This window comes from Herpailurus yagouaroundi, unplaced genomic scaffold (assembly GCF_014898765.1).
Source record: "Herpailurus yagouaroundi ecotype Mexico unplaced genomic scaffold, PumYag 100, whole genome shotgun sequence".
Taxonomy (NCBI): domain Eukaryota; kingdom Metazoa; phylum Chordata; class Mammalia; order Carnivora; family Felidae; genus Herpailurus; species Herpailurus yagouaroundi.
The window spans coordinates 21,795,910-21,814,276 of record NW_024412391.1 but is presented as its reverse complement, the minus strand read 5'-3'; the positions used below and the strand labels follow the sequence as shown (position 1 = coordinate 21,814,276).

Sequence of the window (18,367 nt, the reverse complement as noted above, 5' to 3'; positions counted from 1 at the left end):
CAGTAGTATACACATATATAGTATATACAAATATAGAGTAGTATACATATACATGTATAGTACATAATAATACTTTTATTGAGGTCTAGAGACATTTCATTTTTATTGTTATTGTAGTTAATTAATATAGTCAAAACATTTTTTACTTACCCTAAACTCACTTGTGTAAACTACATGTAGCTATTTTATTGTAACCGGCCTTACTTTCTTCAAAAGCTGCCACTCACTAATTAGAGGAAAATGGAATTTTGGTCTCATGCAGACAAATAGAATAACTTAGGTAACAAACCCTGTGCTTGGATGATTCAGGTAAAGGGATCAGTCTTTCAGACTGCTGTTCTTTCCCAAGCCAAGGAAATCCCTCTACCAGATTTCACCTGCTTTACTATAAACTTTGCAAATTTCTCTCTTCTCAAAGTCACCAAGGTCCCTGGACTGCCAGGAAGTGACCTATCTCACCACCTGTAAGGTTCAGCCTATGAGCCAGATGCCGGGCCAGTTTTCTCGAAGGCTTTATAAGCTTTGGTTGCATAAAGTCAGTTTTAGTTCCTTCCAAGTGGCCAGTCATATCTGATTAGGTGAATATCATTCTCATGTGTGACACTTTATCTATGGCAGTAAATATTCTTCAAGGATATTAATTTTAATAACTGTATGGTTTTCTATTGCTTAGATATGCAATAATGTCTTATCCAAATTTCTTTTATGTTGGACACTTTATTATTTCTACTGTTTTGGCAGCTAAATACAGCTGAGATGACATTTCACATACAGTTTTTTTGTCCACATCTCTGATCATTACTAGAAGATAGATTTCTAGAATTAGAATTATAAACAAATGGTTGGACTTTGAAAAAAAATGTATTATCATTCTTGCCTGTGATAAGGCCACTATTAATAAGTTGCCTTTTCATGGATCGTGCTTGCTCTGTTCTTTTCTATTCTACATTTATATTCCTCTAGAAACCCACCTACTAATGAACTTAGATCTCCTTCCTGTTTTTTGCATCATTTTCACAAACTAGCACACATCTTTCTATATCTCTGTTGTAATTGAATTTGACATGGAAATCAACAGTATAGAGTAAAATATCTAATGTTGTAATATGAAAGTAGAGATAAGAAAAACTAGCGTGACAGGTCTTATCACTGGCTATTTACCTAGAAACTAAGCTTCAGTTAAACTGGAAGTGAACTTGCAAAAACACAGGACGTAAAAACATAAGGTGAATCTATTAATTTGCTAATTTTAAGAGTAGTGTATATTTGATTATTCAATTATTTATTCAGCCAACAGTTAGTGAATTCTTATCACATACCAGATATCATACTTAGATAGTATTGGTCTAGAAAGGAATATGTCCATTTTTCTTAGATCTCTTCTAAAATATCAGATTGTGTCTTTTTGAGTCGACATAAAAGTAGCATTCGTCTTCTGGACTAAGTGTGTATGTGCACTTGTGCATGTGCAATTCATCAGCAGGGCATGTCGTGCTAAGGAGGAAGGAGAACAAGGAGAATTGGTCCAGTTCTCCCTGTCATTTACAGGATTACACCATGCAGAGGGAATTGCTGTAACTTATTACTTATAAAGTTACCTGTGTCAGTGGGGTGAACCCAATTCTGACAGAGAGTTTTAGTTCTCTCTGAAATCTCTTGGGGATTGATTGACTCGCTGAAATCAGTCCCATGAAGCTGTTGATCTGATTTGCCACTTTGTGCTAGAGGGTTCCGAAGAAAGCAAAAGTGTGCAGCCACCAATAAATACCAAAGTTATGACAAAATTTTATTTATACTGATGTCAATTTATCTTTAAAATTGCACATATAAATGGTCAAAATGCAGGAAAATAAAAATGAACATTCTTTTGAATGTAATAACTGTATTTTCTTGACAAAACCAAAAAGTAAAAATCCTCTTTAACTATTGCCTTTCCTCTGATAGGACAAATCCTGATGATTCTCTCTGGGACCTCCAGTAAATGAACACATCACTCGAAAACCATAGCAGTTTCAAGGTGAGAGAAAATTGCCTCAGGGTCTCAGGGTTCCCCATTTCACACAGCAGTACCTTCGGGATTGGATTTGAGCTGACTGTGTATAAAACTGTGAAGAAATCTAAATTTTGCTATATTTCCTTTTTCTTATTCCCTCTTATTACCATCCACTAGACTTGGTCTTAGACCCTCTGCCATCTTGTGCACTCTCATGCTCCCCTCAGTAACTATTCTAAGAGATCCTAGTTCTGCACTGGGGACCAGTATAGTGTTGTTGACATTTTAAAAGGGACACTGGAAGACGGAACAATAAGCCGTAAAGGACAGAGTCTTTCACTGATGCAACCGAATGACACTGAGGTGACAGATGCTGGGGGCAGGGTGATATTTATGGACACAAAGCCCTTCCTTGCATGGAAGTGAATTGTACACTCTGGGAACTGTTACAACCAGCCCTGTTTAGAACCCACAAACTTATCAACAGTACAGTGTTAGCATGGAAAATGGATTGGAGCTAGTTTAGAGAATCCGATGCAAAGAGGTATCATGTACCCATGTTCATTCCTGCAGCTTACCTCACAACACTATCCTAACCTCCTGGTCACTTCAGTCGGGCACCGCCTGGCATGCTGATCCACTTTTTAAGGACAGTAATGTTTAGACTCCATGTCGCAAAGTACAGAATGAAGGCAAGTGTAGGACGCCCCAGACCACCCTAAGCAGCACAAAGCCTTATTGCAGGGAGCCAAAGATAAAGATTTATGTGTCTCTGGAAGCTGTTTTTTTTATTTTTGGAAGTTATTGTCATTAAGAGCTGGCTGTTAAGAGCAAGATCAAAGTGTTGTGTTGTTTTTGTGTGTGGGGGGGGGGGGGGGGGTTGTTTTCCTGCAGCTTTGAAAAGACTTTAAAAATGAAGGTACCTGTGATCTGTCCAGACTCTACTTATTAGCTCTGTGACTCAATAATGTATGGCTATTATTATAATCACCATTGTTATTATTATCAAAGATTTTCTAAAAAAATTTTTTTAATGTTTATTTATTTTTTAGAGAGAGAGAGAGACACAGCATGAGCAGGGGAGGGGCAGAGGGAGGGAGACACAGATCCAAAGCAGGCTCCAGGCTCTGAGTTGTCCACACAGATCCCAACACTGGGCTTGAACTCACAAACCATGAGATCATGACCTGGGTGGAAGTCAGACGCTTAACTGACTGAGCCACCCAGGTGCCTCCTACCAAAAATTTTCAAAAACTTACATGACCACCAAATTTCCCTTTTCCCACTATCTAAATCTAGGATTTTACTAGGCTTGCCTGTAAAGTAAACTAATAATTACTGATATCTGAATAATACATTTAGCACTTGAAAATCCTAAATTTGATTGTTTGGGGGAGGGTATGGGAAAGGGCTTTAGAGGTCCCATGAATTCTTCAAAATTTTATGCAGAATTTTGAGTGGGCATGCATCCCTCTGGAGAGAGAATCCATTGCTTTTCATCAAATGTGTTCTTGACCTTAAGGAAGGTTAACCAGCGCTCTACTTTTTTTTTGTTTAAATATTTTTAAGTTGAGTGTAGTTGACACACAATGTTACATTATTTTCAGGTGTACAACATAGTGACTCAACAACTCTATGTTATGCTATGCTGTCCACAAGTGTAGCTACTGTGTGTCACCATACAACACTATTGCAATGTCATTGGCTGTATTTTCTACGCTGTGCCTTTATTCCCATGACTTATTCCTTAACTGGAAGCCTGCAACTCCTTCTTCAATCCCCCCCTGCCGCCGCCTTTTTCTCCTCCCCCTCTGGCAACCATCAGTTTGTTCTCTGTATTTGTAAGCCTGATTCTGCTTTTTGTTTGTTTATGCATTTGTTTTTTTTAGATTCCACATATGAGTGAAATCGTGGTATTTGACTTTCTCAGTCTGACTTATTTCACTTAGCATAATAGCTTCTAGGTCCATCCATGTTGTGGCAAATGGCGCGATCTCATTTTGTGTGTGTGTGGCTGTGTAATATTCCATTATACATATCCATTCATCTATCCATTCTTCTTTATCCATTCATCCATCAATGGTTAACTTGTGCTTTAAATGAAAAGGCTAATTTCCCAACATACTTGCTCCAATTAGTTTGTAAGCAGCTACGTATGGGAAATAAATCTCACTAGAGGGCTTCTCCAGAACAAGACCGGGAAACCATTATTTAGGAAGCGTCAGTTAATTTCTCTAGACTGAGAAGTAGAGCACTTGTGAATAGGTCTTAAAGGATGTCGAAATATTGTTCGGCTTTTCCTCAGATTCCTGGCTGGTGCTTTATTTAAATAATCTTAAATAAAGGCGGGCAATTGAATCCTGGTCATTTTAAATTTGAGATACACATAAATAACTCTTCTCTTTGCTCTTCTCATTGCATCATGATGTCTCTAGATCTATTCCAATCGTGCTCTTTGATGATCTCTATGACACTTTAGTGTACTTGCACACAGATCTTTATTTCGTCTTGGGCTTTTAGGAAAAGGTTGGAGACAGCTTGTGTAAGACGGGTTGTTCCCTGTGGTAGGGGTTTCTTCACTGTTTCTACCCTAGGCTTATTATGGATACAAAACAGTTAAGAGTCTTAGGTACCCTTCTTCTGGATGGCAGTTAAAATGACATTAAAAAATAAAAAGCGAAACTTTCCACAGATCAACTCAGTTCTTTAAGGAGTCTATGGTATCTCAGGTACTGGAAGTCCAAATTTCAAGCAGGGTTAGAACTGAGCTGGTGATTTAAATAGGTAAAAGGCTCTGGATCTCATTACTAATCCCAAAGCCATGCAATCCCCCTATCGCCACAGTGATACCAGTGAGAGAGGCAGCAGGCAATACCACAGGTTGAACTTCATGATCTAATCGTGCCGTCTGAAGGACTCCGTGTGTGTCTGCTGGTAATGAGTCAACAACTTTTTTTCCACTGAGAACAGCCATTTGCTGTAGTTGACTAGCAGTGGAAGTAGAGAGAAAAGACAGAAAAGGAAAAAGAAAGTAAGTAAGATATTTTCTTCCCTCAGAAAACTAATAACCCAAGTGAGAATACGGAACACAAATACGTGAAAAATTTGCCAGGCAAATACAGAAGGAGTGGAAATCCAGATACTGGAAAAATATTATAGAAGAGGAGATATTCGCAGATAAGGAAGGCCAGAGGGGAACTGGAGAATTTCAGCAAGGCTTCCATAGGAGGGACGTCTTGAGCCAGGCCTGACATAGTGTATGGGGCATGTGCATGGAAGAGCCGCAGGGGCTTGCGAATGAAGAAGGAGAAGATGTGGAAGCAGAGGTGAGAAGAATGAAGCCAAACACAGAGAGGGCAATCAGATTTGTCTCAGTGGGCAAAAATCTCCATCCCTGAGTACAATGGTTAGTTTTAAAAGCAGGGCCTAGCTTATGTTAGGGTTTTTTTTTTTTTTTTTTTTTTTTTATTAACTAATTCATTCATTCTTTCATTCACACAGTTATAGAGACCACGGACCTTGAGATGGTGCTTCTCGGGCACTGGAGATACAGGCTAATTCTCTGATCTTATTGGATTACATTCTAGGGGGAGGAGACAGACAATGAACGAATAAGCAATTAATAAAAAGTAAAATACTACTTGAGTGTATTTGGCAAATAAGACCCCTAGAGCGCGTATTGGCTTTTTTTTTTTTAATTTTTTTTTTTTTAACAGCGCATATTGGCTTTTTGAGAAGACTAAGATATCACCGTGTGAGGAAATACACTTACTGGATGTCGTTACTCTCTCACGGGCAGTCTCCCAACATCACTACTATTCTCTCTTTAATGTTCCAAGATGATAGTAAGGGCACTGGTGCAGAACAACAAAAATACAATCAAAATGATGCTATCGAGTTCACATGCAGTATGTCCACAGGTCAGGCACCCTGGCTATCAGTATGTGGAGAAGTTTGAGTTTATCTAAACTTGAGCAATGAGAGGTGGTAATATCAGCTGTGTTTTGAAAATTGCCCAAGGAAAACCATTTTTTTTTCTCCTTGGAAAAACACACAACGATGTAAAGTTTCAAATAGGTAATACGTTTTGTCTCATAAAGTACCACTAATCAAAAATGATTTCATATTGATCATTAAACCTAGTCATAGAACTATTTTTATTTCTACACTTACTAAATTTTCTCTCTCAAGAAGAGAGAGCAACTGGCCCAATAGTAATGAGAGACACTCACTCCTTTAATTTGATATTTTGAAGAAATAAACCAATGAGAAGTAATCTACATTTTTGTGTCTATCTTCGGAGAAGATGGGCCAGTCAATAGCAGTGGCTTGTAATGGACGGAACTATGCAGGAGAATGCATAGGGGCTCCATAAGATGGCTGGTCTCTGCTCTGGGGATGGAATTAAGAGGGTCCTTATTTCAGTTGTTCAAATGATGCTCTGAGACCATAACACTACACGACGTTCCCTGTAAGACCAGCCAGAAAACAAAAATGGGGACCAAACAGTAGCCATGTGAAGGTTCAAGTCAAGAAGCAGGATGGACGTCGTTGCCATAGTATTCTTACCTTGTCTGAAGGAGAGTAATCCAATCCTAAGACCCTTCCACTTTGGGAAAAGTTTGGAAGACTAGCTGCTAAAAGGTATCTCTCCTCATTTACTATCCAAAACACTAAATAATTAGGCACCTTTTTGCTTAACTTCCCTTTGTTAAAAAATGCTCAACTCAATTCAGGAATCCCACAGGCCAAAGCTACTTTGTTGCAAATGAAAAAAAGATGCTGCTTCCTTGGGGCGTGTGTAGCACTCTGCCAGACTGTACAACTCCATTAGGGGAGATTTGGCTGGATTCCCTCAGCCAGGAACACTTGTGTAGTGCACATCCTGCCCAACCGTTTGTGGTGGGTCTGATCTGGTTGAAACAAGAAAGTGCATTAGGAAGAGTTGAAATAGGAATCAATAAATTATGTAAATAAGCCCCAAAGCCTCTCCGTTTTTTTTATTCTTCTTCGAAAGCACGAGTTCATTTTTACTCTGCTTATTGTTTTCCAGGTTAATGCACCTGCTGGAACTGCCCACAACTAAGCCTCCCTTAATAAAGTTGGTCTTTACCATGCCTGTAGAACTGCCATGTAGTAGCAGTTCCAGCATCCCCAACTGAGGCTCCCTAGCTAATTAAGGATGCCCTTCTACCAAGGTATCAGAAAGGGTCTTCCTTTCTGGCCAGGAATGCAGGTAGCACAAGTCCATAGAGTTAGATGTCCCACAGTACCCGGAGAACCCATGTGGTCTATCACCCAGCTGAGCCAGTCAGTAAGGAAGTTCTCCAGATGCCTAAAGCTGTTTTTGTCAGATTAACCCTCTCCTGTCTTATTTAAAAAATTTTTTAATGTTTATTTATTTATGTTTATTTTTGAGAGAGAGAGAGAGAGAGAGAGGTGGGGGGAGGGGCAGAGAGAGAGGAAGACACAGAATCTGAAGCAGGCTCCAAGCTCTGAGCTGTCAGCACAGAGCCCAACGCGGGGCTCGAACTCACAAACCGCAAAATCATGACCTGAGCCCAAGTCAGACACTTAACTGACTGAGCCACCCAGCACCCCATCCCCTGTCTTATTTTAAAGTTCTGGAATTTTAAAACCTGTTCACTTCATATGTGACACTAGACATTAGTTGCTCACGAAGAACAGTGTTTGAAGTTCTCAGTTCCTCTGTTTAAAGTTTCTTTCACATCTTCTCTATCTGCTCTGTTACACTTCTTGCGGATAAGGCAAGGCCACTGCATTTGTGACATTTTGTTCTCTCTACTTTAATTCAACAAATGTTCATTGAGAAGCTTCTCTGGGCCAAGCCCCTTCTAGAGTCGTAAGGGGTGGAGAGATGAGTGAGGTAGAGCCCTTCCCTCAAAGGGAGTGTAGAGTCTGTTAGCAGAATTTGAACACAAAGCCAACTCAAACCTTTACTGATGTGAGAAAAAGAATACATCAGCAAATAAGCAAACACAGCAGGTATAACATTAAAAGGTAAGAATGTGAAAGGCTCCCTGTTCTCTATTCCTGTCTCTGTCTTCCTTCTTCTTGGTCTGAGTTTCTAATGTACTTCTCATGTGCTGTGTAGAGCAGCGTCTTCAGAAAACTGATGGGCTGAAATTAGTGTAAGTCAGAAGCGTCGAAAAAGTGTGTTCTTATTAGCCTAATGGCAGCCATTAATGAAAAGGAAGTCCAAAATCAGAAAATGCAGACACCCAAATGGCAGGTAGTTAAAGGTGTCAAAGGTTAGGATGGGCTTCATATGTAAAACGGATTAAAATGTTGACTGCATTTGTGTTTGTTCAATGAAGAACGGTGAATGCATTTTAATTTTTCATTTTGCATCTTCACATTAACTGTATATACTGTTCTGTGTCGTTTGCTGATAATAAGAAATTGCCTCTTTCAAATTTATATCCAGTCATGGATACTAATGATGACCCCGATGAAGACCATCTTACAAGTTATGATATTCAGCTCAGTATTCAAGAATCCATTGAAGCCAGCAAGTCTGCATTTTCTTCTGAAAGGTAACATTCAAATTGACTATGCTCAACAAAATTTCTTTATGGCATTCATTTTGTTGTCAGATAAAATGACTCTTCCTGACTTCTCCTCTAGGGAAATGCTTACTCTTCTTCTCTGGCAGGGATTCCAATGGCTTTACAAGGGCCACTGTGCATAGGTTTTAGCAGTATGATCTTCCCAAATCCCCACCTCCTGTGGAAGATGGAAATAACCTAAACGGAAAGTTCTTAATTGAATTTGGTTGTATAGGATTGCCTATTTTTTTAAATTAATATAGAATCAAAATATCAGTAAGTAACTTGAACAAATTTGCAAGTACAGTTTATACAACTAAATAGGTTTACAGAGATCTGTTCTGAATATTCCAGAGCCCACTCTGCTACGGACTCAGACAGCCTTCTTAAGTAATGTATTTCATTTTTGGATCTTCAAAATATGAAAAATAATATGGATTAGGCCCTAAGCGTAATGAATGGGAAGAGTCGAGGGCTTTTAGTAAAAACAGCAATATGTAAACCATAGCCTATTTAATTATCTACTTTCCAAATGACAGAAGTTAACAAATTATATACAAAATTGATGTTTATGTTAGCAGGAAGGAGTTATAGAGTCTGAAACTGAAAAAGTAGATTTCTGTCTTGAACAACACACATGGCACTTCTGATGAAAATAAACTTTACGTTTTTTTATAGTACTTAGAATCCTGTATTCTGAAATTTAGTAGTGCTTTCATTTTTTTTAATGTTTATTTATTTTTTTGAGAGAGAAAGACACAGAGCACGAGCAGGGAAGGGGCAGAGACAGAGGGAGACACAGAATCCGAAGCAGGCTCCAGGCTCTGAGCTGTCAGCACAGAGCCCTACATGGGGCTCGAGCCCACGAACCATGAGATCATGACCTGAGCTGAAATTGGACGCTTAACCCACCGAGCCACCCAGACACCCCTAGTAGTGCTTTTGAATAAATTCAGTTCTATAAAATTATTGCTTATGAGCTTCTTAAAAATGGACATGGTACCTTAAAACTGGGTCTCTTTCATTTTTCCCTTATGCCCAACAGAATTCCCAAGAAGGCTTTAACAACCGTAAAATGCTAACAGATGTTTCTGCTTAAAAGAGTTGAATCAATTTGTTATGAAATACCTTGTTTCCTTAGAATAAACACACACCAGACAACTGCCGTGAGGGTTGGGCCAATGACTGGAATTTGTTCAGTAAAACGCTCAACCTCTTTTCACTTGCAGATCCATTGATTAAAGACTCTAACATGCAGTGTTGGATCATAAGCTCCCAATTTAGCAATTATTAATTAGCAATTATTAAGTTCAAAGCACCATTTACTGAGCATAGAATTTTTAAAGTTGGAAAAAGCCTTAGAGATCTTCCTATGTAATCCCATCATTTTAGAGATAAAGAAACCACTACACAGAGACACTAAATCACAAAACCCGAAACTAGCTCTCCTGACCCCGACTACAACTGTTTAATTCTTTATCATTGCTTAGAACTCATTACAGAGACAGTGTTATAATCTTGTATTTTGTCATCTGTACTAATGTGCCTAGGTCTGGTGTATCACAAATATACTGTTCCTGATTCCTGAGCATTTACGTTTTTAAAGGAGACACACTTAAGTTAGCTGGTTATCTCAGTTGGTTAGAGCATGGTACTAATACAGTAGATAAAATCAGTTGTGTGCATTTCCTGTAGATCGTGATAATTAAAATCATGTACAAAAACTCAATATAAGTTAAACGTTTGGGTTTTTTGAAGTACACCACTAGGATAAATATGGCTTATTTTTCTTTCTCTGGTAGGTTTGTACCACTGAGTGATCAAAACAGAAAACTTGTGGAAGCCATAAAACAAGGTAAAATGGGTGTATTGCCTAGAATGGGGCAGGTTGAAGAATTCACGTTGCCAAGACAGAGATTTGTTACCAGCCGGTATGTTTAATTTAGGTCACATTCTTGAGCTCCAGGAATATGTGAAGTATAAACATGCATTGGATGAAGCTGATGAAAAAGGATGGTTTCCATTGCATGAAGCTGTGGTTCAACCCATTCAACAAATACTTGAAGTTGTTCTGGATGGTAAGAGAACATAAAATCTCTTTGACTCAACAGAAGCAAAAGAAGTTATGAGTGATCCCATAACTTCCCATAACATAAAAAGCAAAAAGAAAGAGCAGAATAAAAGATAATTTTGTACATGGGAAAGAGAATACCCATGTTTTACACTCAGAATTAAGAACCAACACATTTTGTGAGCTTCTGTTTTCGCCCTTTGAATCCTTCTATGAATGTGATAAAGTTGGCACAAAGATGTGGTTGTAACCTAAAAGTAATAAAAGCTTGTATATATCATGAATTAATTGATCTAAATATAAAACATTTTGCTTTTGGGAGTCAGCATTTAATTTTTCATCTTGAACTATGTCTTGAGTTAACAGTTTTCAAAAGATCATTATCATGCACAAGTATATTTACAATATTTTGTACTTATATTGCATTAATTTTTTCATGGTGGAAACATGAATCAGTATCACAGTGAATCAACTTCACGGTTAAGTGCATTGACAGAGGGTTAAGTATTAATAATTTTGATGTTCTAACATAATATTTGTCACATCTAGGCAAATTTATTTTATTATTATTCTTTTAATGTTTATTTCTTTGAGAGAGAGAGAGAGAGAGAGAGAGAGAGAGAGCACGAGCAGGGGAGGGGAAGAGAGAGAGCGAGACACAGAATCCAAAGCAGGCTCTAGGCTCTGAGCTGTCAGTACAGCAGGGCTCCAGTTCACAAACTGCGAGATCATGACCTGAGCCAAAGTCAGGTGCTGAACCAACTGAGCCATCCAGGCACCCCTCAGCAACTTTTTAAATGTCTTGTAAGTGCCCTGTCTTTCAACCCTCAAGGGTGCTCCCTCGTTCTGTGCTCTAGGAGGCAATCCTTGCTGCTTGATAATTGACTATCCAGCCAGCCAGCCAGAAGAAAATAGATAGCTCAACGGAGAGACAAATAGATGTAGAAGGTGAAGATAAACATGGTATTTCTTTTCTAACATTTTCTGACAGTATTCAGATACATTCTCATTCTGACATTCACAGATTTTATTTGACAAAAATCAGTTTCAGGTGCAATTTAAATAATAATACAAAGGACCAGGGAGTTATTTTACAATTTATATTTAAAAAAAAAAAGAATATACAATCCACTAAAAAAATAAAAACAACCTTGGAACACAGATGTTGGTTTTCTAGCTGTCGAGTACATGCTCATCTATGTATACTCACCATCATTTGATAAACTTGAATCACATCTTTTAATCTTTCCTTGTCATCAGTTGACTTTGTCTAATCCAAAGTATGTAATGTTGAATTACTCTGATCTTTGTAATATCCTTTAAGATTTTTAACTTTATACAATACTTTCATATCTCAGCATCCTACCAGACACTCTGGGAGTTCAAGACCTCTGAAGGAGAAACACCCTTGACTTTGGCAGTCAAAGCTGGTCTGGTGGAAAATGTAAGAACTTTACTAGAAAAGGGAGTGTGGCCAAACACCAAAAACGACAAAGGAGAGACGCCACTTCTGATTGGTAAATGATCTTCTTTTCTAGAACTTTCATAGTTTGATGAATATTTAATAAGTATTTATTGTAAACCACTATGTGTTGAAGTTATGTGACCTCATCTCCTTCTCTTCCCTGAGCTCCTCCCCTAACACCCATCTCATCTGCCTTATGATTTTGTTTTTTTAATCCTACAAAGAGGTCCAATGTGAAAGATCCTTCAGCACCAACTAAGTGCTGGGTCCAATCCTGGAGTTTTGTGAAGCCAGAAGTGCCAGTTCTTTTTTTTTTTTTTTTTTTTTTAATGTGTATTGATTTTTGAGAGAGACAGAACGTGAGCGGGAGAGGGGCAGAGAGGAAGACACAGAATTCGAAGCAGGCTACAGGCTCTGGGCTGTCAGCACAGAGCCCCATACGGGGCTCAAACTCAGGAACCATGAGATCATGACCTGAGCCAAAGTCGGACACTCAACCAACTGAGCCACCCAGGTGCCCTGAGCAGTGCCAGTTCTAAAGGAATATTCTCTAGGTGGTGGTCAGTTGTAAGTAAGGTTGCATGTGCAGCAGATAGCAAGAAGAAAGAAGCAGAAAGAGGGTTGGAAAGAGAGATTGAAGGTCCACATCAGAACAATGAAGCGTCAGCAGATTCTGATCACATAGATGCAGCAGTGGGCACCTATGAAGGGGTTCACAACTATGACACAAGGAATGATGGTAAACCTAAAGCTGTCATTTGTCAGTTTCTTCTCAGTCTGTGCATCCTGCTATTTCTGTTGACCAATAAAAATTGGCAAGTCTGTTTGTAAAAGTGAGATGAGATTAACTACAAATGACCAGAGATAACATTTCCTGTCATGTAGAGTTGTGGAATTTGTTACAATAACTGATGCTTTTTAGAAGTAAACCAAAACTCTCATCCTGGGCAGGTTCTGTACATATGAAATGGCATATTCACCTATGGTTACATCACCACTATTAATGTGATCTGTATTATTTTTAAAGGTACTTGCCATGGGGTATTTGCAATGACATCCATGTATGTGTTGTTGTTGCTATAAATAATTCTATAAATATCTGTAGATCTTTAATTTCTGCAAAAAAAAAAAAAGCACACACCTTTCCAGAGTTTGTATACTGCCTTATTTTGCAAATGTAGAATTATTCTCTACTTGCTATCCTCAATTCACTTATATAAAGCACAACTAAGTCATGATTATCCCTCATTTGATTTCTCTTTGCTTTTAATGCTTACAACAGAGCATTCAGTATTTATATATATTTCAAAGTTGCATGTGTTAGTTTCTCTACTCCAGAAATATCTGAGGTATGGGAAAGGAAGTTGATCATTATGTTATCAGAGTCAAAATAGAATTAACATTCGGAAATAATGTTAAAAGCTAAATGGTAAGGGGCGCCTGGGTGGCTCAGTTGGTTGAGCGTCCGTCCACCTTCAGTTCAGGTCATGATCTCATGGTTCATTGGTTTGAGCCCCATGCCAGCTCTGTGCTTATAGCTCAGAGCCTGGAGTTGGCTTCAGATACTGTGTCCCCCTCTCTCTCTGCCCCTCCCCCACTTGCACTCTGTCTCTCAAAAATGAATAAACATTTAAAAAAATTTTTAAAAGCTAAATGGTAATTTCAAAGAGAAGACAAAAGTCTCAGGAAGGAACTTTTCTGAAGGTGTTCATTTATGTCCCCATCATCCACATACCTGGGGAAAAATTTTTTTCTTGGGTTACCTTCTCCCAGGACCTTCTTGGTGGAACCCATGTCAAGTATTTTTAGGTTCTATAGGAAAACGGATCATCTGTGGCACCTTCCCAGTTTTCTTTTTGACTCTGTAGGCTACTTTGAAATTTGCTACTCATAGTCCATTAACTTACAAAGGGAGAGATAAGAGAAAAATATGTTGTTCTTTTTATTTTTATGTGTAATGTCATTTTTAGTTTTCTTAGCCTGATGGCATTGTCTTTGTCTTTATTACAGAATATGCTTAGATGGCAAAAAAAAAAAAAAAAAAAATCACTTTAGGTCTCTCCAGGGCCCTTCTTTGCTATCAGCCATCGGGCCCTTACTTGTGGTACTTTGATGTCTTACAGTCCATCACATGGTTACTTGCTGAGGGTTAGATATCTAATTTGTGATCATCTGACACTTAATGAGGGTATTTTGTGCTCACACTCCTTCTTTGCCCACTCCTCTGAAGTTGGTGTCACCTTTCTCTAGTTGGATAGCCACGAGATTGTCCTGGCCAGCAGGGTCCAGGGGATAGAGGAAGCCCGGGGAACCATGGGGCACAACATCTCAGTTCTGCTGCCCTTCTTGTCCCACATCCTCATGTCATTTACAGCTCAGTTAATTTCATTTCAGACACTGTCTTTCTCACAAATCAATACGCATCCTCTTCACTCCATCTCCTCTTTCAGTCTGCCCATCCTTGTCAAGAAGCCTCAGAAAAATATCTCTTCTCTAATTTGTATGTCTTAGGAGTCACAAGATAAATCACTGCTGATAATAAAAAAAATTACATGAGCAAAACATGCATATCAAGAAAAAGAAAGAAAAGGACAGAAATTTGGGCACCTGGGTGGCTCAGTTGGTTAATCATCTGACTCTTAGTTCCTGCTCAGGTCATGATCTCACAGTTTGTGAGTTCAAGCCCCGCGTCGGGCTCTGCACTGACAGCTGGTAGCCTACCTGGGATTCTCTCTCTCTCCCTCTCTTTCTCTGACTCTCTCCATGCGTGCACGCTCTCTCTCTCTCAAAATAAATAAATAAACATAAAAAAGAGAAAATTACAGAAATTTAAGGTTAAAAGGAATAGTGCCAGCAAACTATACAGTGTTTAAATGTGCCTATAATCTATGCAAGTCTCTAATTCCCTAACTTTTCAACTGAAGTTTGTTTCTTTAAGCATTATTGTTGAAGATATGTGTATATTTTTTGCTATATAAGTTATCTTAAGCTTTATTTTACTTAGTTGTGTTAGACAAATACTGTGCCTTATTAGTTTTCATTATTTCAGCCATTTATTGGTTAAGAATGTCTTCATGGGTTAGTTTGGGAGGTGTTCCCATGACTTCCATTATTATTCCTATTCAAAATAAAATAAATTATTAGTTCCAAAACAGTTAAACTGCAAGTAAAGTTTTATTTTTAAAATTATTTTAAGCTGAATATGGCCTGTCTATGATATTTTCATGAAAAAAGACTAATATCTATAATCAACATGTTTTCTGGGTCAGACAAAAGGAAAACAGATCGCAATGGAAGAGATTCATTATTTGAATTCATTTTTTTTCTAGAAAAAATGTAACAGGAGCAAGAAGATAAATGAGGACACATACCTCTTAGTTCATTTAACTTATTGATGTTTTCTCTGCAATGACACCAGCTAGGATGAGGTAATTCACTATAATTAGAGCTGCCAGCGGCAGGTGGGTGATTCAGAGAAAGGCATTTGTCAACAGACTCTAGTGAGCAGGAGAAAAACTGAAATCTCACCACAGTGACGGCTTGCCTGCCTCCAAATTAAGTCTTCATCCTCTTGTCATGCCTTTGAGGGCCCTTTCCCTTGCTTTGGCCTGAGATGCTTTCTGTATTCTGCCCCCTTGCTCCCCAAGATGTTCTATGTGCCCCCCACCCCCATCTCGTCCTGTATTTCCCAGCAAAGACCTGGACTTTGAGTCTCTCTTCAAATGGAAGTCAATATAGGCTTCTTCCCTAAATTGTCAATTGCATGAGTGAGAACCAAGTCCATCTTTTCCCCGTTGTCCACAGGATCCGGCAGTGCCTCTCATATAGCCAGAGCATATCAACTGAATGAATGAATGAATGAATGAACAAATGAGTGAGTTAATGTAATTGTATTTACCTCCATTTGCAGGGAGTAGCACTCGTCCTTCTCTGTTTCTTACTAAGATTTGACTTACTGATAAGAGACATTACGTCTTCCAGAATTATTTATACCTAAATTGGGACAATCTCTTAAATAATCCAAAGCCGAGTTGGGGGAAATTTTACCTGTAATTTCATCTATTAGAAACAAGCAGAGGGGGAGAGCAACATACAATTTAGTGAATCCCCTACACTGCAGTACATTAGCTATCATAGACTTCACCTATTTAGAACATTGGACCTACCTGGATTCTAGACCTTCTCGTTGCTAACCTCCCATTAAGACCACAGGAAAGAGAAGTTCATTTAATACGTGCTGCTATCTTTGGTGGAGGAAAAAAAATGTTTCTGGGGGGTGATGAGGGGACTTGATAAACATTATTCACACATGTGGCTCCAGGATCCTAGAAGTGATGAAATTATATTAATAATAATAGTTATAATTTATTGAGCTCCTAGTATATACTAAGCATTTCCATACATTATTTAATTTATACAACCCAACAGAGGATGTTATTTTCATTTCACTTATTTTCATTTTCTAAAGTTTAGAAAGAGTATACATAACATCCTATTTTAGAGATGTGCATGATTTCCATAAAGTCTTATCCTCCTCAGACCAGGGTCTTTTTTTTTTTTTTTTTTTTTAAACATTTTTTTTCAACGTTTATTTATTTTTAAGACAGAGAGAGACAGCATGAATGGGGGAGGGGTAGAGAGAGAGGGAGACACAGAATCGGAAGCAGGCTCCAGGCTCTGAGCCATCAGCCCAGAGCCTGACGCGGGGCTCGAACTCACGGACCGCGAGATCGTGACCTGGCTGAAGTCGGACGCTTAACCGACTGCGCCACCCAGGCGCCCCGACCAGGGTCTTGAAAAGACATCATCTTGGGTGTGAGAAATAGAAGGAGTATGAAAACTACAATATTTTCTTATAGAAGAAGAAGGAATAGGTAATATCTATTTTGGCATTAAATTTAGTAGTTAGGGGCACTTGGGTGGCTCACTCACTTAAGCATCCGACTTTGGCTCAGGTTATGATCTCATGGTTGGGGAGTTCGAGCCCAGCATCGTGCTGTTTGCTGTCAGCACAGAGCCCTTTTTGGATCGTCTTTCTCCCTCTCTCTCTGCCCTTCCCCTGCTTGTTCTCTCTCTCTCTCTCTCAAAAGTAAATAAACATTTTTAAAAATTAAAAAATATGGGGCGCCTGGGTGGCGCAGTCGGTTAAGCGTCCGGCTTCAGCCAGGTCATGATCTCGCGGTCCGTGAGTTCGAGCCCCGCGTCGGGCTCTGGGCTGACAGCTCAGAGCCTGGAGCCTGTTTCGGATTCTGTGTCTCCCTCTCTCTCTGCCCCTCCCCCGTTCATGCTCTGTCTCTCTCTGTCCCAAAAATAAATAAATGTTGAAAAAAAAATTTTTCTTTTTTAAATAAAAAAAAATTAAAAAATAAATTTAATAACGTTTCATACCATCTAAAGTATCCATGCCAATATGCCTACTGTTGACGTTCTTTTTGAAATCATCCTCCAGCTGTAAAAAAGGGCTCCTACGACATGGTGTTCACTCTGCTTAAACACAATGCCAGCCTTGACCAGCCCTGCATCAAGCGATGGTCAGCAATGCATGAAGCGGCCAAACAAGGCCGCAAGGATATCATAGCGCTGCTACTAAACCACGGAGGCAATGTCCACTTGAGAGACGGATTTGGAGTCACGCCGTTAGGAGTTGCTGCTGAGTATGGTCACTGTGATGTGTTGGAACACCTAATCCACAGAGGTATCTGAAAAGGAATTGCACATTCTTGCTGTTTCTCCTGTCCCTCAATTTCCTTTTCTCCATTCCTCATTGCCTCCCCTTTCTCTCCTGAATGTAACTGGGCCTCAGGCTTTTGTACCCAGCTCCTCAAGAAACCTCTTGAAATCCCCTCTTCCACAACTTAATTACTCCCTATACATCATGACCTACGAATCTGCCTACCCTTACTAAAACTTCTGGTCCTCAGTTTCCTCCTTTGTAAATAAAGGCTAGGGCCATATGCTCCCCCAAGGATCCTCTATGGAGAAAAAACTAACATTTTTGAGCCCCCCTCCCAACAACACAACCTCATTTAATTATCGTATGAACCCTATGAAATAAGCGATATTTTACAGAGGAGGAGACAGATATTCGTAGAAGTAAGTAGCTTGCCCCAGACTCTCTCAGTCTACAGCGGAGCCAGAATTCAAACACTTCTTTCTCCCACATCATGACTCCTAGTCCTAATGTCATTCGGACTCCTAGTCCGAATGTTATGCGGTTTGTGTTCTTTGATAATATTTTGTCTCATTTCTCTTCTGAGCTCCTTAAGGTA

At 39.1% G+C, this 18,367-nt stretch overlaps 1 protein-coding gene across 4 annotated transcripts in view; it reads left to right on the top strand.

The window, feature by feature from the left end:
* ASB15 (ankyrin repeat and SOCS box containing 15) overlaps nucleotides 1-18,367 on the top strand; it is a 59,522-nt gene that overhangs the window by 29,299 nt on the left and 11,856 nt on the right. For all 4 annotated transcript variants that reach the window (XM_040472086.1, XM_040472085.1, XM_040472084.1 and 1 more), the window contains 6 exons: nucleotides 1,945-2,017; nucleotides 8,442-8,550; nucleotides 10,365-10,417; nucleotides 10,509-10,640; nucleotides 11,992-12,150; nucleotides 17,548-17,793. In XM_040472086.1, the coding sequence (XP_040328020.1) occupies nucleotides 8,444-8,550; nucleotides 10,365-10,417; nucleotides 10,509-10,640; nucleotides 11,992-12,150; nucleotides 17,548-17,793 (697 nt within the window). In that variant the 5' untranslated portion in view covers nucleotides 1,945-2,017; nucleotides 8,442-8,443. The remainder of the gene's footprint in view (nucleotides 1-1,944; nucleotides 2,018-8,441; nucleotides 8,551-10,364; nucleotides 10,418-10,508; nucleotides 10,641-11,991; nucleotides 12,151-17,547; nucleotides 17,794-18,367) is intronic.